At 36.4% G+C, this 21186-nt stretch overlaps 2 protein-coding genes and 1 long non-coding RNA gene across 3 annotated transcripts; all 3 read right to left on the minus strand.

Annotated features, from left to right (window-relative positions):
• Positions 1-1255: 1255 nt before the first annotated feature.
• On the minus strand, positions 1256-3446 carry LOC130732667 (uncharacterized). The gene is made up of 2 exons (XR_009017098.1): positions 3303-3446; positions 1256-1528 (listed from the first exon to the last, which is right to left on the minus strand). It is a non-coding gene; the product is annotated as an uncharacterized LOC130732667 (long non-coding RNA).
• A 1962-nt stretch (positions 3447-5408) lies between these two features.
• Positions 5409-7069, minus strand: LOC130725147 (uncharacterized). Its single transcript, XM_057576401.1, has 3 exons — positions 7024-7069; positions 5719-6936; positions 5409-5422 (listed from the first exon to the last, which is right to left on the minus strand). Exons 1-3 carry the CDS (start codon positions 7067-7069, stop codon positions 5409-5411), a joined length of 1278 nt encoding a protein of 425 aa, XP_057432384.1.
• Positions 7070-13040: 5971 nt separating this feature from the next.
• LOC130725154 (replication protein A 70 kDa DNA-binding subunit C-like) lies at positions 13041-15404 on the minus strand. The gene is made up of 9 exons (XM_057576407.1): positions 15170-15404; positions 14865-14955; positions 14647-14768; positions 14448-14532; positions 14211-14346; positions 13968-14122; positions 13724-13841; positions 13381-13572; positions 13041-13280 (listed from the first exon to the last, which is right to left on the minus strand). Exons 1-9 carry the CDS (start codon positions 15402-15404, stop codon positions 13041-13043), a joined length of 1374 nt encoding a protein of 457 aa, XP_057432390.1.
• Positions 15405-21186: the final 5782 nt, after the last annotated feature.

Below are 21186 nucleotides of genomic sequence, written 5' to 3' on the forward strand. Positions count from 1 at the left end.
TATCCAATTTGCATCAATGGCTACATCTTCATCAACTTTGACTACACTGTCTGAACTTAAATACACTTTTTCTTTGCCAGGTACTATTGAAAGCACAAACTGGTTCACACTATCAACAATATCCAAAGTGGGAGCAAGAATAGCTTTATCAATAAAATATTCCTCATCAAAAAATTTCCTTTGAATATCAGGGTAGGTGGAATAAACTATACTTGACACAGCATCATCTTTAAAGGGAACCATCAAGTCATGTGGAATATCTAAATCACATTCACAATCATTGTAATCACCCAAATTACCATCACCAATATCAAGTATCCACTTGCTAAATTCAACCAATTTTTCACAATCATGTAAAGAATCATTCCCATGCAAACGCATATTCTCAGTAAGTTTTAAGACTTTGCAAAATTTCCATAGTCTTGATGAGTTAATAGTAGACATTACAATTTCTTCCCTACTTGCTTTCGGGATAATAGGAAGAGTTTGTCTAAAATCTCCCCCTAAAACCACAACTTTTCCACCAAAGGGCTTTCCCCCACCATAAACATCCCCAACTTCCATTATATCACGCAAGGTTCTATCAACAGCCTCAAATGCCCACCTATTAACCATAGGTGCCTCATCCCATATAATTAAACTTGTATGTTTAAGCAACTCTGCCTTGTTACTGCCCATCCTAATATTACAACATGAATCCTCATTTAACACAAGTGGGATACTAAATAACGAATGTGCAGTCCTCCCACCAGGTAACAAAAGAGATGCTATACCACTGGATGCAACATTCAACACAATCTTCCGCTCAGATCTTAATCTATAACTTAGAGTTTTCCAAAGAAAAGTTTTTCCTGTACCACCTGAACCATAGACAAAATAAAATCCTCCATCTGATTTATTAACTGCATCAATAACCTCATCATACACTTTCCTTTGACCATTATTCAACTTCATCAAATGGTCATTATGTTTAACTAACATATCATCAATGTCAAATCTTAACTCGTTAAACAACATGACATTCTCAAACTGAGGGACTTCATCTGAAATAGGATACGGAATGCCAGGAAAATCCTTTAGTGTTTTCCCATTATTAACTAACATTTTTTCAAGCTCAACCAAACAAAGCGTCTTTGTAACACCCCGGTTTCTCAACTGAGGAGTCACATTAGTTACCTAACAAAATCTAAGGACTATTTCGTAATCCTAAGAAAACACAATATATTTTTTCCCTTTTCGAAACAACTGAACATAATTGAATATATAACATAGACTTTATTCAACAACCCGTTCCCGACATAATAATAATAGTGTCTTACATCATCATGAACAAGTTTCCAAAATAAGTACGCACACTTTAACAGTGGCGAAATAAGGTTTAAACAACAGAGTTTTCATAAGGAAAAAGAAACTCAAACATAGTCCACCAAAAAGGGAGAAGCAACTGCTTCATCCACCTCTACTCGACCGCCCACGATCACGGTCTCCGACTCGAACAGCTAAGCTTCAGCGGAAGGCTCACCATCGCCTAATAGCGTTAAGCGCCCAAACAACAAATAGCAAATAGAAAAGGGTTAACTCCATACAATTATCATGTATGAAAGAGAAAATCATGCTATTCAAATTTAACTACCTATCATGGTAAATAAACCAGCAACATAACTAAACTCATATATCAACAACCTAATCATATAACATCAATTCGGATATCGACAACCTAACATATAACATCAATTCAAATATCAAAAACTTCAACAGTATAATATCAATTCAGATATCAATAAACCAATAACTAAAATCCAACAACATAGGGTCAGGTGTTAGTTCCCTATAATGCAACTATATGCTTCTACCAAAATGGATCGATCAGCAACGTCTCTCAAGACGGGACAATCACGCGGGACCACACCCACCTCATTGCCACTTTACGCCACTCCGGACGGGACAATCGCGTGGGACCACACCCACCTCATCGCCACTTTAGAACATCTCGAAAGATGGGACAATCCCGCGGGACCACACCCACCTCATTGCCACTTTATAACGCCTTGAAAGACGGGACAATCACGTGGGACCACACCCACCTCATCGCCACTTAAGAACCAAAGCCTATATGCCAAGTCAGTCAACAACAATCCTCAAACCAATGATTAATTCGGAGTAACCACATGTTATTCCTATTATCAACGAACATAACTCAATTCAATTGCATACCAACTCAGTTCAATGACAGAAACCAGTAAACGGCCGAAGCCTCTCAGAAAACGGAGACACACGTCTCAATAAGTTTACTCGGCCGAAGCCTTCAGAAAACATTTGGCACAAGCCTCAGAAACAGTCAATATAAGCAAGCATACAACATTGCAAGCATAATAATCATAATCCAATGCCAATCAATATAAACATCTTCATCTCAAACGCAGGCAGTGCGATAAAAGCAGGCAAGACTCAAAGACACTCTAAAACCGAGTTACCCTTACCTTCGTGAGTAGAAGTTGGGCATGGAAGTTGTGAACCTAGAACAAGGAAACACAATCATCAACACAAGCCCTACTAGAAGTAACACTATCTAATAACGCTAATCGAAACCGGAAAGAAAGCTTTTAAAGCTTCAGAGTTCCTCTTAAGGCACGAATTGACAACGGAACTTCGTTCGCTAAAACGAGCATAACTCGAGCTACAGAACTCGGAATGACATGAAACCAGCGCCAAAATTTCGACAATCAAAAGAGCTACGCAATGGCTCAGGTCATAGAGACTCAAAAATTATTTTTGGACACGGTACCCTAAGCAATAGGTTTCGGCCACTATGTAAAATAGGGTTTCCGAACTTTTTCTTCGGTCTAAATCGATTCCTAGGTATTCCTAGGCGATATCTAGGCCAGGGAAACTCTCAGAAAAATTATCGGGTCGAAAACTGTCGCAGGGGTATTTTGGTCAATATTTTTAGCTCAGAAATTCAAAACTGAAATTTCGAAAAACAAATTAGATGGGGTCGACACCAACGACGATTATGACGACTAATCCTACTAACGCTAAGCTCAGTCGAGAGTTTTAAGCCCAAAGGACGGAACTTTAGCCAAAAATGGGTATTTCCTACAGAAATGAATTCCGACGGCATTTCGGCGACATTCGGCAAAATGTAATCCGCTAAACATGCTCAGGGGAACGCAGGGAATAAGTTTAGACACTAAAATCAAGTTATTTGGACAGTTTTACAAAAAGCTCAAAACTTTGAGCACAGAAAGACATAGAGAAAAGCGACAAAATTTAAGATCAGAAGAAAGAAATAACATCAGTACCTTGAGGCCTACGCGTAGCAACGAACAGAGCGACGATCAGGCAAGAATCGGAAAAAATCAAATCTCTTCCTTTCCTCCAAGAAGTTCACGGCCGTGTGTGTGTGTGTTGTGTGATTTTTTTTTTGATTTTTTTCATTTTTTGAAGTCCTATTTATAGGAAATTGAAAACGTGAGAAAATGATTATTTCGCGATTCTGATTTTTCCTACTGATTCCAACGTATTTTAGACACGATATTCTTCCCGCTGAATCTTCTAATTCTTCAAAGAAATATCAGTATGATTTTTGGTTTTCGAGGCTTGTTTTTTAATGTTTACCGGCTTAAAATGCACTTTATGCACTTTTTGATTTTGACCTCGGATGTAGAAACTTCCTTCTGAAGAAAGATTTGGAACGTCGATTAGAGTGGGCGTACGCGTGTGGAATCTTCGTTTGAAGCTCCGAATAGAAAAAGTCTTCATCGTAGGTTAATTTAATAGCTCTAGAAAAACCAGGGATTCAGTTTCGGCAAACCTCCCGGTATCGGAAATGAGTGTTCGTAAATTCCAGGGTTTCGTATCGAAACGCTTATTATGGAAGGATTAAGAGAAGTTCTAACATTTCTCTGAAGATTTTTGGAATTAGTTTCCCGTCGTGTCTTTAAGTGCAAATTAGTCGTTTACTAACGGTTTTGCCCTAAGGCAGAAATGAATGAAACTCGTGCCGTAGCCTATAACGACTATGTTACTATTCTTAGTCATTTCCTGAACTTTCCTCTTCTTAATATTAATCCAAACATTAAACACGAGTCAAGTTCCTCTCACGCTTACACAGAATCCTATGCGTGAGCTGGAAATCATTTATCTATTTAATTCTAAAATTTTGGGTCTTACAGTCTTCAAAGTCTGATCATCCAAACGCAAAGCTAGATAAAATAAAACAATTTATATAAAGTCAAAATAACAATTACTTTATGTTGGTTAATCCGCAAGTGTACGGAATTCACCCGGTTTTAAATTATCAAACCACAGGGAATTGGTGTGGCAATTCAGTTTAAGATTCGAGTTCACGGTTGGAAAGCAAATAAAATTCAGTTTTAAGGGTTGATTGTTCCAGTGATTGAGTGACAAACTTAAGAAATGAAAGTGTGTGATAACAATGGTGATCTTGCCTTGGGTTCTTGCTTAACTAAATCAGTTTTAAATTAACCTATTCTTCCCACAAAAATTCTGAGTCTCTCCTTGATGTTATAGCCTATGTAATCATCTATCAATGCCTTGTATAGACAATCCTCTAAAGTCAAAAGATAGGTTCAATTCCTTGACAACCTAAACATTTGCTAAAGGCACTAAGCATGCAATTCAGGCCAACAAACCCCAACCCCTACTCCTAGTAGCAAGCATAGAAGAGGTAATCTCATATCATGTCCCTAATCTATAACAAATTTCCATTATATTATAGAAAAGCATAAAGCTAGCTCATGATCTAACTTGAAACATAAAGCATAGATATGGAATTCAAGGGTTTACTCAGAAGATTCATGTGAAGAAAAAGGAAAAAAGATTAAAACATCAAGAGTCTTACAAGGAACCCAAAGCAAAAGGGGTTTAGCCAAGCATGGCTATGAACTCCATACAAGAAAAGAAAGACAAAACCTGGATCATAGGACTTGGAGGAAGCTCCTCAAGCTCTAGAACCCAAACCCTCTCTTCTAACTTATTGAAATATGATAAAATGACAAAAGGTTCCAAGAGAAATGCCTAAAAACCAATTTATAGGCAAAACAAACGAGTCTGGGCGCTCAGGCGCCAATTCAGAGCGCCTGAGCGCCAATTCCAGCCCAAAAACATGCCTCTGGAAGGCAATTGGCGCCTAGGCGCTCGTTATAAGCGCCTAGGCGCTCTCCCCAAATATTCCCATCATGTGTCTGGCGCCTAGGCGCCAATTCCAAGCGCCTAGGCGCTCGTAGCTCGCTGGAAAGGCTTTTTGACTTCTTTCTTTACTCCTCTTCAAGCTCCATCAAGTCCTCCATTAATTCCATGCTCCTTGACCTTCCTTATCCTTCAGTTCTGATCTGCAATACTTGGCCAACAAGACAAGGAAGATTCTAGAGGCTCAAAGAGCTTAATTAGCAAGGAGGACCTTCAATTATCATAGGAAAAGTATGCAAGTCCTAAATTTACTTAAAATGCAAGCAAAGTCCCTATAAAACTACAAAATTACTAAAACAAAGCAAAGACACAAAGAAAGATAAAAATGCATGAGAATGCATGAAACCCTACATGAGACTCAACAAAAAGACTCAAAACTCACAAAGAAATGACCCTAAAAACACTACTAAAATAGGGTCATCACTTTAACAACCACAAAGAAATGACATGTACAAAACATAAATATATACATGTATATAAACAAATACATAAATAAATAAAAAATACCTGGATTGCAAAGTAATTTCCTTCGCTTATAAAGAATTCCATCGGCTAACAACCTCCAAGTTTCCTCAAAAACTTTTCCTGGTGTGACAATTGAATTAGATAATAGCAACACCATAAACAACTTTCTAACAGACATACCACCTGACAATTCAGCACAATCAATTAATCCATCAATAAATTCTTTATCATCCTCTAATAATCCCAAGGCAGAACATGCTTCCTGAAAGCTCACTCGAACAACACCATCAACAGTTCTCAAATCGGCATAACTTGTGCATCCACATTGTAGATTTAACAATAAACGCAAATAATATACCTCCCCACACCCCAAAGGTATAAAATTCATTCTTCCAATGGAAAACCCTCTTTTGCGTGGTCGCCACTCTTTATCTTTAGGATGCCAAACAAATAACTGCGGATACTCAGCATATGTCAAATGCCTACCATGTTCATATATCATATTAGCAACCATCCACCCAGTAAACATTGTTTCAGACATCTGACCTCTTTGAACGACCCTATCAATTGGTTCTTCATTACCATATAATACAACTTGTTTGTTGGGCATATGAAAAGGTAATCGCTGAACGGGAGGCCAATGATCATGAATACGAAATGAAAATGATCTCCAAGCAGCTTCACAAGCAGACAAATAACGACAATCATAATATTGTTGGATCTCATCAACCTCCGGCACATTTTGTCCTTCATTACATTCATTTTTCATTGAAACTGTAACCCGATCAACTCCTTTGTTGATATACTTAAATAAGTATTTGATGCAATTCGATTTGTTACAATATTCAATGTTAATGTGGGCTTGGTACTTCATCAACAATTTTGCATTATAAGGAACAACATACCCATTATCTAATTGAACATCACGTCTTTCAACAAAAACACCAGTGTTCCTCCTTCGATATGTCGGATAACCATCAATGTCAAATGAGGTCTTTTCCACATATTTCTTAGGAAAAAATTTGGAACACCGACCATTTACCATGCACGGAGAATTTTTCCTACTACTACCACATGGACCATGGACCATGAACATAGAAACAACTTCAAATAGTTTCGGGCTAGCAACTGGATCAGGTAACTCTGCACATATAACTAAATCAATTTTCTCTGGTGTTGTTAGCTTTGAACCATGCGCTAACCAAATAAGTATATGGGCATGTGGAAGTCCCCTCTTTTGAAACTCAATGGTATACATTCCTATAAATAAATTAATCACCCATATAATATTTTTCAATATCTACATATATATATATATATATTATATTCAATTGAAATATTACTAACCAGCTGAGACTTTCCCAAAATATTGACCTTTCCTCAAATCACGCATTAACTACTTCACTTTAATATGAAAAACCCGACACGAGATATCAGGGCGATCATAGGCATTCAAGCCTTTTTCAGAAACACACCTTTGAATTTCAAGCCACTTTGGGTTGCAAGTAACAGTTATAAAAAGATCTGGATATCCAACATGTTTGCAGATTGCCATTGCATCTTGACAATTGTTAAACATATATCTTCTTCCACCAGTAAATGACGAAGGTAGAACTATCCTTGTTCCAACTGATGCTGAATCGACACCACCTTTCTCCATAGCCTCCTCCAATCCAGATAAGAAGTCCCGACGTATTATCTTTTGATTACCCTTGATATATGACAATCTTTGAGCCTCAATCATCGAATAACAATCCACAAGAAATTGTTGGAATAATCTTCTACTACGCAATATAACTGAATCCTCTCTCATTCTTTCATGAATTCTAAAAGAAATAAATTCTCTCAAAGATACTCGTACTCTCTTTTTTAAAACACGACCATCTCCATCTTGGCGAAACAAAATATCTTCTTTATATCCATCTTCTCCATTAGGAAAAAGCAAAGGATATTGCAACGGTAAAAATGAAGTGTGTGTCTCATGAATTCTTCTAAGAGTACCATCCATTGAACTAACAACTATGTCTCGACCACAATCAGTAGAATCAAAATCACCAACAATTAAACCAGCTACCTCATCCACAGAAGGTAAATTGTACACTCTTGGGTCTTTGGGTCTAGCCCTAAACAATCTTAGAGAAATCCTTAACAATGGGTTGATAGAAATGAAATCATGTACCTTTCGAAATGATTTCACCAAGACATTACACTCATCAACCATTGCCAAAAGATCTTCAATTAAGGATTTGTTTAGCTTACAACTTCCATCCGAATTCCTAAACAATAAAACAAAAATATTAATAACATTAAAACATAATATACAACATTCATAAGAAAAAATAGCATTTACGTACCTAAAGTGTGAACTTCGATTTTGGATCTCATTCTGAGTATCATAAACATAAAGTTGGGCAAATTTAGGAGTCTCTCCCACATTTGGAAGCAAGCTACCAATACGATGATAATTTTGCCCACTAATAACAAATTGTGGTGGACCGCCTCCGTCATTTAGACCACTTTCAATTTTTCCACCAAATGAAGTAAAAGCAAAAGCACTATTATAACTTCTTATATTTGCTAAGAATTCCCGACTACGAACATCATTTCCCATTATCAAATCCCATAATAAAGTCGGTGGCTTCCTGAAGAAAGGAACTAACACTTTTCCGTTTAGACAACACAGAGAAAAAATTGTGGGAATATTATTCTTTTTCTTTCTAACTCCTTCAGCATACCAATGCAAAGCCCCACAATACTGACACTCATACTTCATGTCTCCAATATCAGAATATTCTGCATTTAAATTCAATAACACTTACATGGAAAATTTTTCACAATCAACCTTTAATTACAAATTTATATCATAAAACAATAATTTACCCTCAAACTCATCTAAATTTCTACTGCAAGGCATATCATCTCGTTCACCATCTTCACTATCTTCACTTTCATCACTTGATGAACAACCACTAAATGTTTGAACTTCATCTACAAATAGTTGCAATTTATTATTATTTCATAAATAGAAAAAATAGAACAAAAAATATAATAAACATTATTCAAAACCTCCATTAAAAAAAAAGCAATTCTACTCTATTGATCAAAAAGTAAAGCGATATGCATAAAAATATTTACTTAAAAAAATAATTGATTTTATTTTAAGTGAATTTTTTGAATAAAATAATTTTTTATTTAAGTTTGTCAATAAGTTTTTTTTACAAAAGATGCAATTTAAAACCATTTGGAGATAAATATTTCAAATATAAATTAGGAGCAATATGGACCATTTAAATTTTTAAGACTGTGTTTCATTATGTTCCACCATTTTCTAAAGAACAAAAATGTGATATTCCAAGAGCATTTAATTTTCTTCTCTTCTGCTCCATCATAAAAACATAACAATCACAGAACTGAACTCAAATGTGACATTCCATTCACAAATGTCTACCAAACAATACTTTAAATTAAAAATCAAAATCATGGTTAGAAAATGGAAATGAACTTTCCTAGACACCAAAAATTGGCCATAAAATTATTAATAGTATATACCCTGGAAGCTTATCATCTCTACTAATCCAATTATACACACCAACATCACTCGCGCCATCTTCTTGTACTGGACTTTAAAAAGTATACCTTATATTAATTTCTTCAACTTCAGATTCATATCATATCATATGACACCTAAATAACCTCCATTGTAATATTTTATAATCCACAAAATCATCCCCTTGGATTTAAACTACTAACTCAAAAACAGTCATCTTTATAATCCCACTTTTGATAATTCGTTCATTTGACAGTTAATATTACTTATCTTAAAAATTTCTAAAATCAAGTTATACATTTTTCACTCACTCAAAATTTCACATTATAAACCATTAGAATAAAATACCAGCATTAGTCGACACCGATGACGAGGAATTATCCATAGCATCATAAAGAGTGTCATTAGCCAAACTTGAGGTAACCCTTGAGCACACTACCAAAAGATAAAAACTAAGGTAAACAAAACATTCACAACAAAATAATCACTACTAATTAACATGCTAAGTTAATTAACTCAACTGAATTTCTCTTGGCGCATATATCTTTGGCCTCTCGGAAAACATTTCTTTTTGTTACCCCTTGTTCTTTCTTCAGATAATGAGGGCACCGATCCCTGTCCAATACCTTACCAAAAAAAACACAAAGGATTAATAAGCTCAGCTCTTCTTCATATATTCATATCAAACACTTTTAATCATAATTCTTTCACACAATTGATATAGAAGGAACACATATTTACCTGTTGATTTGCTACTGGACGACATTACTCTTTTATATTTTCTAGGAACACCAGCCATGACAAAGCACCACAAATCTGCCCACACTAATTACCTAAAAATTTAACAAACATGATACTAATTAAATGAATATGCCAAAAAAAAAACCAATTGTTCCTCACTGGTTATACTTCAAGTCTTACCTATTCTTTTGGACAACAAATCTAAGGTAAGAGCTTAGAAAATAAGGGCAATAAACAAAACACAATGATCACCTAGCTTACATGCTCTTCACAAATGAAATTTTACAACCTACTTGTACTATATTTATACTGAAAATGTGTTTTTTTTGCCTCCGCGGGTGTTAAAGGTATTACCTCTATAGCAAACTAAATCCAATATACTTAGAGTCACTTTTTCATGAAAATGATTCTTCCCAAAAAAGTAACCAATTCATTACAAAAGTCAATACTTCTCTAGTACACAATTTTTTAAAATTTTAATGCGTTACACTTTTTACATGATAAAACAACTCTTCATCCTTATATTTTGTCATCGTACCAATATAGCTTCTAGAACAAACATAAGCTAAAAAAACTTTTCCACGAATGACAAAAATTTACTAATAAATGTTAACTTTTTACAATGCTATGTGAACTTCTCTTAGTCAAGTACCCTATGTTATGTACTGAATACATATAACCTCTATCATAAATAGCGTACTACCAAATTCAAATAACAAAATTATACATACTTCATAAATCAGGTATTTACATATACTATACTATTAAAGTAAGAACAAAATAATTGTCCCACTAATACTTTATGGTAACCCAAATTTGATTAAAATACATTGTGTTACATCATACATTTTATTTTTCCTAAAGTCTAGAATGGAGGATCCTTCCTCATTCTTCTGCACTCTTGACGCTGCTCTGACCTCTCCCTCTCCAGACGATCCAGTGAATACTGGATGTTGTTGAGACTGACGTTCAGATCTTCCCTCTCCAGAACCTCTTCTGTTGTCTTGAGCTTCTCCTCTATGGTCTTCCTTTCTTCCAGTAGCCTCAGCTCAAGCTGGCTGAGTTCTTGAACTTCTTCCACGAAGGCAAGAAATTCCTTCAAGTCGTTCTTCAGCTCTGGACGAAGGTCCTCCTCAAGCAGTGTCCTCGTTAGCTCTGATATGGTCGTTGTACCCTCTGGATGCCTTATGTTCAGGAACAAGTCCTCCTCACAGGCCTTCCTTCTGAGCTCTTCAAGTGCTTCCATGTATGATGCCATTTTTTTTAATTGTTCCAGTTGTGAAGCTTACCCTCTTTCTCCATCGCTTTATATAGGCTTCACTTTCTCTCTGAAAGTTAATGCTTCTACAGTATCTCGAGGTTAAGTTCTTGGTAACTGACCCCTTTCATTACTTCCTTGGCCGGTGGTAAACGTTCTTCTTTTGCGTTAACTCTTCTATTTATTTCGCCTAACTCTGATTCTTGCATCATTTTATTTTTTCTTCAAACTTAGAAATTCTCTAAGGAGGAGTACCTTGTACTTCAAGCTAAGTTTTTCACACCCCAAGCTTGTTGCTTATGACAAAAAGGGGGAGTACAACCCAGTTTTTGATGTGTAAGATGTGTTAGTGTGATTTATTTTTCTTTTGGAGAATTTAAGAGTTCCACTTTTATGACCATAGATGTGTCACTGGGCAAATACAAGGAATACATTTCACTTCTTCTGAAGTGATATTAGTTTGACTCTGACCCAAAACTCTGATACCTTGTCCGTTGACTCTGAATACTTATGCGCTCTGATTATTCTATTTCATCTATGTCATAAGTTTTTTCACTCTGAACTCTTATATTATTTAGCTCAGAATCTAGATTCAGAGGGAGCTAAGCTCAGAATCAAACAGTGGCTTGAATTCAGAATGAACAAGATAAACTATTCACATCAGGATAAATCTTATTCTATATCCCTAAACTCTGAGTGAATTCAGTTTATTGTTTAATAATTGTTCATCAAAAATCTTAGTTTTGCCATCATCAAAAAGGGGGAGATTGTAAGATCAAGTTTTGATCTAGTACTACAACTCTATGATATGATGATTACAAGTTAACCTTTTGATATGAACAATTATGGTACTCTAACGTGTTTTTATGAGTGTGTTATTTACAGGCTCTGACCTTGATTCTGTCTCACACAAATCACAAGCACTGTGCATAAAGAGTGACCCAAGCAACGCTTTCGCATTCTCCATGTTCACTCTGAACACTGGAAAAGCTTCAAAAGATCTGAAGTATTACAAACTCTGAAGAGTGAAGACTCTGAAATTATAATTTCAATGCGCAAACCATACACAACTTATATAACTTAATTTACTTTATTCCTACTCAACCTCTTTTATTATTTGGACAACAAAATTCCCACAACCATTCCCATAATTCTATAACAGAAAACAACTGTTTCAACATAACGAAATTATATAATTTTAGAAAACAGAAACATTCATAAATGAACATAGGTCAAGAGAACAAACTCTCCCTTGTGACTAAATAAAAGATCAAGACAACAAAGAAACAATAGGAAATAGACCAAGCAAGACCAAAATAGTATCAGATCATGAACACTGAATACTTACATATAACAAAAGAAGTTGAAACCCTGAAATCATTTTACTCTTAATGATACAAATTCTATCCCAAAAAAAACTTTCACATAACAAGTACTTAAATAACATAAACTCCAAAGTCAATAAGAACCCAAACACAATACAGCAAAAGTATATAACATGTATATGACAAAATAATAACTCGATATTCAAAGAACTATACAAGATCATCAACTTATATATAAACATGGATACATACATTCATTACATAAACAATTTTAGTCATCAAGTAGTTAACAAAACAAGACTACAAATTGCTTAGAGTAAGCCAAAATAAACATTAACCTACAAACACTACCTAATATTCCAACTGATTAACCTACCAACTTCTTAGTTTCCTTGATATCAAATAGTGCAACTATGGTCTACAAAAAAACTACCCATAGTTATTAACTTGTTTTCAAAACCAAGGAATAAACACCCCCACTTTCACACAAGTACTAATCTGTTCCATACTTGCACTCCTTAAACTTCACATTCTGAAATTCTTCCTCCACAACAAATTCATCCTCTAGCTTTCTCTTGAATGATTTTGAGCAACCACCATATTCTGTAGTGCTCCTTTCAATAGCTGGCTTCACAATCACAGGGACCACTAAATCAGGAGGGCTTCCCAATAACTCCATATCTATCTCATAATCATCAAGGTTCAACTCAGAAAATGAACTGGGGAACTTTGCCTACAAGATATCAAATAAACAATTAACTATTTTACCAAATTATTGTTTCCAATACTAACCCAGTAGAACAAAATTAAGCACCAAAATAACATAAACAAACCATAATGGGAGTCTCAACAGATGAATTTGCCATAAACACTTCCATAAGATCAAAATCATCACAAACACGTTTCACAGTATATGGATCCTCAAAGTTGTACACATTAACCAAATTCTTCTCAACCTTAAATAGCAAATCCCTTCCAACCAACCCTTCCTGCATAACAGTGGTAGCACGAGTGCAGTTCGGATCCTAAACAATTTAACAATTGATGAATACATATTTAGAGATATTTAAACTCATCAACTAAGGCTAAATTAGACAACAAAATCGAAAATAATCAAATCAAAATCATAAATTCCCACACACACACACACACACACAAACACACACATATATATACCTCAACTTCATTTAGCATCTGACTACATGTTTTCTTTAGCAGATTTTCAGCAATTGAATCGGGCATCACAAAATCAGCAGAATCTACCCCATCAGAGACTTGTAGCTTAATCCTAAACCTAACAACATCAAGAACACAAGTCATTTAGGTTTTATAAAACAACACAACAACTAAGTACAACTTCAAACTCCTGAAAAATAAATATCCCTTGCAGATTTTAAATGTCAAGATTTATAACATATACCTAGGAGCAACATAATTAACAAGTCTAAAGCAGCCAAAACAGTAATAATGCCCATTCTCATTCATAACTGCACGAGAGCACTTGCAAGCTAGGTACCACCAGCTATCATCTTCCAAAAGTGTAACTATCTTCGCTCGAACAACAAAATCTCCATCCTGCATTTATACATCTTAATTCATTATTTCCACAAACACAAGGTACTCAAGAAATAAAACATCTCTTAATGAAAGAAATTACAAAAACCTCAATCGTTTCATTCAATGATTTCACAGTTTTTCTTGGATGATTCTTAATAAAATCATCATACACTGAAACAACAGAATTTTCAATCATATTAAACCCAGCTTCATCAGCAAACTGAGTATCAGTCACCATAATCCTGAAAAAAAAGAAATAAAAGCACAAGTAGATTATATCCACCTAACTCAAAAAAAAAAACCTTACTCTACAAAGAGGTTTCAATTTTGAACAAAAACATACGCATTCCAGAATGATAAAACCTCCGGGATTTGAGGGTTAAAACTTAGCCTCGTTGCACCCACTACACCTTGAAGCACACTTTTTCCTAAAAATACATGTTACATAAATCAAGAAATTATCTACTTATTAAAAAAATACAAACAAAACACATCACCATTTATAGTCAAACAATATATCAAGTTTTATACAAGCTTTATACCTCTGAATTTTTTTATTTTGGCTAACTGGAAAACCAAGATTGCTTCTTCAGTAGAATGAATAGACAGATAGTCCGTGACAAATTTGGCATGCTCTTCAAACAAAACACATTGAACTCTCCCCCTAAATATAAAATTAACACAAACAAGAATGAAATTATAAATACAGAGTAGACCAACAAACACATGCACTAAATAATAGTTTAGTTCTTAACTAAACACAGCAAGCTCTATGATCATCATCTTAGACATCTTCCCTTTTTTAACACAAGTCCTTTCTTCAACAATACATGTGAGCAACCCAATAAAATCTGCACAATAACAAATAAATTATAAACTAACATCAATGCATACCATACATTAGTTAATATAACAAGTTAATAACCCTACACAGCTACTGAAATCAACCACATATTTATGCAAGTTTTCAGAACTGCAATAGCTTAAGGAAACCTATAAAATCCATAAGTGATTCTACATACCACTATGAAGCATAAAACTTATCACACATTTTAATATTCTTACCAACTAAACAATCTGACCGTCCACAAGCCATATTTACTTGTTCTGAATTCTTTAGAGAAAGACCCCACATCGGAATCAAAGTGTTCTCACATGGGACAACAATAGAATCATGATTAAGAAGAATCTTGAAGGGATGTTCAGTTGCACAAAAAGGTCTCAAATTAGGCACCAACCGACCAAAAGTTATCTTATATACATTCCCTTCCATGAATGTTTGTCCCCATTTAACATACATTTCTCTCCTTAAAGAGCATTGAATCTTGCCTCCCTTCAAATGAAACCATATAGCATTTATTATTCACAACAAACAATCATAAATCACAGTTAATAACTATCCAATAATAACCAAATTAATGTAAGATCAAGTTTTGATCTAGTAGTACAACTCTATGTTTTGATGATTACAAGTTAACCTTTTGATATGAACAATTGTGGTACTCTAACGTGTTTTTCTGAGTGTGCTATTTACAGGCTCTGACTCTGACTCAATTTCACACAAATCAGAAGCACTGTGTATAAAGGGTAACCCAAGCAACGCTTTCGCATTCACCATGTTCAGTATGAACAGTGGAAAAGCTTCAGAAGATCTGAAGCTATACAAACTCTGATGAGGACTCAGTCGCTAGAAGCTCTGATGATCCAGAAGTTCTGACAACCAAGAAACACTGAAGGTTCAGATGTTCCGATGGTGTAGAAGACTCTGAAGATCCAGAAGCTGAATAGTGGAAACTCTGAAGTCCAGAAGCAAGAAACTCTGAAGGCCATGTTCTTCCCTCTGAGTTCAGAATCAGAAGATACAATGGTCAGAGGATCTGTGCTTTCCCTCTGACTCTGATCAACCTGCTTCAAAAGTTCCAATACGAAGCATTCCTCTGATCAGAAGTCTCCTAGGTTAAAAGGTCAAGTCGCTATCCAAGTACAAAAGCAAGTGTACCTTCCTGACGACCTACCTAACGTTCTCAGCCACAGCAGAAGCTGGATTTTCCAGAACTGCCCTCCAACGGTAGCATTTCCATGCAACGCTCAACCCTAATCCTTGGAGTATATATAGAGGCTGAAGATTGAAAGAAGCGGCTAGAAGAAGTAAAAAAAAAAATATACAAGAAGCAATACACACGCGCAAGACATATTCTAAGCTTTCTTTCATCTTGTAATTTATTTTAGTTTACACTCAGCTTATTCAGAAGCAAACCCTTGTAAACACCAACCTCAAACAGTTGTTTGATTTTTCCTTTAGGAGATCAAGGTTGATCGGATCCTAGAGAAGACTAAGAGAGTGAATCTTAGTGTGAGCTAAGTCAGTGTAATTGTTAGTCACTTGTAGGTTTCAAGTGCAGTTGTAACTCTTACCTGATTAGTGGATTGCCTTCATTCTAAGAAGGAAGAAATCACCTTAACGGGTGGACTGGAGTAGCTTGAGTGATTTATCAAGTGAACCAGGATAAAATCCTTGTGTGCTTTTCTATCTCTATCTTTTGCACTTAGTTCTCGAAAAGATTTGTTAAAATCTTTAAGGTGGTAGTTTTTGTACTGAAAACGTTATTCAAACCCCCCTTTCTACCGTTTTTCATACCTTCAATTGGTATCAGAGCGCAAGTTCTGATTACCACACCTAACAGTGTTCAGTGATCCGGGCCGGTGTGAAAAACAATGGCTGCCACCACCAGTGAAACTCAAAGAGATGGTTACAACGCAAAGCCTCCTATGTTCGATGGTCAAAGGTTCGAATATTGGAAAGATAGACTGGAAAGTTTCTTTCTGGGTTTCGATGCAGATCTCTGGGATATTATTGTGGATGGCTATGAGCGTCCAGTTGATGCAGATGGCAAAAAGATCCCAAGGTCAGAGATGTCTGCAGATCAAAAGAAGCTGTACTCACAACATCATAAAGCAAGAGCAATTCTTCTAAGTGCTATCTCCTATGAGGAGTACCAGAAGATTACAGATCGTGAGTTTGCTAAAGGCATTTTTGATTCTCTGAAGATGTCTCATGAAGGAAACAAGAAAGTCAAAGAATCAAAGGCATTGTCTTTGATCCAAAAGTATGAATCCTTCATCATGGAGCCAAATGAGTCCATTGAAGAAATGTTCTCCAGATTTCAACTGCTTAGCTGGCATACGTCCTCTCAACAAGAGCTACACAACAAAAGATCACGTCATAAGGGTCATCAGGTGTCTTCCTGAAAGTTGGATGCCTTTGGTGACTTCAATAGAGCTCACGAGAGATGTTGAGAATATGAGTTTAGAAGAACTCATCAGCATTTTGAAATGCCATGAGCTGAAGCGCTCAGAGATGCAAGATCTGAGGAAAAAGTCCATAGCCTTGAAATCCAAATCTGAAAAGGCTAAGGTTGAGAAATCAAAGGCTCTTCAAGCTGAAGAAGAAGAATCTGAAGAAGCATCAGAAGATTCTGATGAAGATGAGCTGACTCTGATCTCCAAGAGACTCAACCGCATCTGGAAGCACAGGCAGAGCAAGTTCAAAGGCTCTGGAAAGGCAAGAGGTAAGTCTGAATCCTCAGGTCAGAAGAAGTCATCAATCAAGGAAGTCACTTGCTTTGAGTGCAAAGAATCAGGGCACTACAAAAGTGACTGTCCAAAATTGAAGAAGGACAAGAAGCCAAAGAAGCACTTCAAGACCAAGAAGAGTCTGATGGTGACATTCGATGAATCAGAGTCAGAGGATGTTGACTCTGATGGTGAAGTCCAAGGACTCATGGCTATTGTCAAAGACAAAGGAACAGAGTCAAAGGAAGCTGTTGACTCTGACTCAGAATCAGAAGGAGATCCAGACTCTGACGATGAAAATGAGGTATTTGCTTCCTTCTCTACCTCTGAACTGAAACATGCTTTGTCTGATATCATGGATAAGTATAACTCCTTGTTGTCTAAGCATAAGAAGCTGAAAAAGAACTTATCTGCTGGTTCTAAAACTCCTTCTGAACATGAGAAAATCATATCTGATTTGAAAAATGATAACCATGCTTTAGTTAATTCTAACTCTGTGCTTAAGAATCAAATTGCAAAGTTAGAAGAAGTTATTGCCTGCGATGCCTCTGATAGTAAGCATGAATCTAAGTATGAAAAATCTTTTCAAAGATTCCTGGCTAAAAGCGTAGATAGAAGCTTAATGGCTTCAATGATCTATGGTGTAAGCAGAAATGGAATGCATGGCATTGGCTATTCTAAACCAATTAGAAATGAGCCTTCTGTGTCTAAAGCTAAATCCTTGTATGAATGCTTTGTTCCCTCTGGTACCATATTGCCTGATTCTGTACCTGCTGAAGTTGCTAAAAACCCTCTTAAAAAGGGATCTTTCTCTATGACTAAATATCATGCAAATATTCCTTTAAAATATCATGTTGAGACACCCAAGGTGATCAGAACCCTTGGGGTAACTAACAAAAGAGGACCCAGAAAGTGGGTACCTAAGGACAAGATTATCTATGTTGCAGATATCCTTGATAGCTCCACTGAAACACCAATCATGGTATCTGGACAGTGGATGCTCGCGTCACATGACGGGAGAAAAGCGTATGTTCCGAGAGCTGAAACTTAAGCCTGGAGGCGAAGTTGGCTTTGGAGGAAATGAAAAGGGTAAAATTATTGGTACTGGTACTATTTGTGTAGATAGTAGTCCATGCATTGATAATGTTTTATTGGTAGACGGCTTAACACATAACTTATTGTCTATAAGTCAATTAGCTGACAAGGGTTATGATGTTATATTCAATCAAAAGTCCTGCCGGGCTGTAAGTCAGATCGATGGCTCTGTTCTGTTTAACAGCAAGAGGAAGAACAACATTTATAAGATCAGATTATCTGAGTTGGAGGCTCAGAATGTGAAGTGCCTTCTGTCTGTTAATGAAGAGCAGTGGGTATGGCATAGACGGTTAGGGCATGCCAGTATGAGAAAGATTTCTCAGCTGAGCAAGCTAAACCTTGTCAGGGGCTTACCCAATCTGAAGTTCGCTTCAGACGCTCTTTGTGAAGCATGTCAGAAAGGCAAATTCACAAAAGTCCCTTTCAAGGCAAAGAATGTTGTCTCAACCTCAAGGCCGTTAGAACTTCTGCATATCGACCTGTTTGGACCAGTGAAAACTGAGTCTATAGGTGGCAAGAGATATGGGATGGTTATCGTTGATGACTATAGCCGCTGGACATGGGTAAAGTTTCTAACCCGCAAGGATGAGTCTCATGCTGTGTTCTCTACCTTCATTGCTCAAGTGCAAAACGAGAAGGCTTGTAGAATTGTGCGTGTCAGAAGTGACCATGGTGGAGAGTTTGAGAATGACAAGTTTGAGAGTCTGTTTGATTCCTATGGAATTACACATGATTTCTCTTGTCCCAGAACTCCTCAACAAAATGGTGTTGTTGAGAGGAAGAATAGAACTCTTCAGGAGATGGCTAGAACCATGCTCCAAGAAACTGGCATGGCTAAGCACTTTTGGGCAGAGGCAGTAAATACAGCATGTTACATTCAGAACAGAATCTCTGTGAGACCAATTCTGAAAAAGACTCCTTATGAATTGTGGAAGAACATAAAACCCAACATTTCTTATTTTCATCCTTTTGGCTGTGTTTGTTATGTTCTCAATACTAAGGATAGATTGCATAAATTTGATGCTAAATCTTCTAAGTGTCTATTACTTGGTTATTCTGATAGATCTAAAGGTTTTAGATTTTATAATACTGATGCTAAGACTATTGAAGAATCTATTCATGTTAGATTTGATGATAAGCTTGACTCTGACCAGTCAAAGCTAGTTGAAAAGTTTGCAGATTTAAGCATTAATGTTTCTGACAAAGGCAAAGCTCCAGAGGAAGTTGAGCCAGAGGAAGATGAACCAGAGGAAGAAGCTGGTCCCTCTAACTCACAAACTCTGAAGAAGAGCAGAATCACTGCAGCTCATCCTAAGGAATTGATTCTGGGCAACAAAGATGAACCAGTCAGAACCAGATCTGCCTTCAGACCCTCTGAAGAGACCTTGCTGAGTCTGAAAGGATTGGTGTCCTTAATTGAACCCAAGTCCATAGATGAAGCTCTTCAGGACAAGGATTGGATTCTGGCCATGGAAGAAGAATTGAATCAATTCTCCAAGAACGATGTTTGGAGCTTAGTGAAGAAGCCTGAGAATGTCCATGTTATTGGAACGAAATGGGTATTCAGAAACAAGCTAAATGAGAAAGGAGATGTAGTCAGAAACAAGGCAAGGCTAGTTGCTCAAGGCTACAGCCAGCAGGAAGGAATAGACTACACTGAAACATTTGCTCCAGTAGCAAGACTGGAGGCAATCAGACTATTGATTTCTTTCTCAGTAAATCACAACATAGTTCTACATCAGATGGACGTAAAAGAGTGCCTTCCTAAATGGTTATATCTCAGAGGAAGTCTATGTTCATCAACCCCCAGGTTTTGAAGATGAAAAGAAACCAGACCATGTGTTCAAATTGCAGAAATCACTCTACGGTCTGAAGCAAGCTCCCAGAGCATGGTATGAGAGACTTAGCTCATTCCTTCTGGAGAATGAGTTTGTAAGGGGTAAAGTAGATACAACTCTCTTTTGCAAGACTTATAAAGATGATATCTTAATTGTGCAAATTTATGTTGATGATATTATATTTGGTTCTGCTAATCAATCTCTATGCAAAGAATTTTCTGAGATGATGCAGGCTGAATTTGAGATGAGTATGATGGAGAATTAAAGTACTTTCTGGGAATACAAGTTGATCAAACACCAGAAGGAACATATATCCATCAGAGCAAGTACACTAAGGAACTTCTGAAGAAGTTCAATATGCTGGAATCTACAGTGGCCAAGACTCCAATGCATCCAACATGCATTCTGGAAAAAGAAGATATAAGTGGTAAAGTATGTTAGAAGCTCTATCGTGGCATGATAGGTTCACTTCTGTACTTAACTGCATCTAGGCCAGACATACTATTTAGTGTTCATTTATGTGCTCGTTTCCAATCAGATCCAGGGAAACCCACTTAACTGCTGTTAAGAGGATCC

This window comes from Lotus japonicus, chromosome 1 (assembly GCF_012489685.1).
Source record: "Lotus japonicus ecotype B-129 chromosome 1, LjGifu_v1.2".
In the NCBI taxonomy this organism is placed as follows: domain Eukaryota; kingdom Viridiplantae; phylum Streptophyta; class Magnoliopsida; order Fabales; family Fabaceae; genus Lotus; species Lotus japonicus.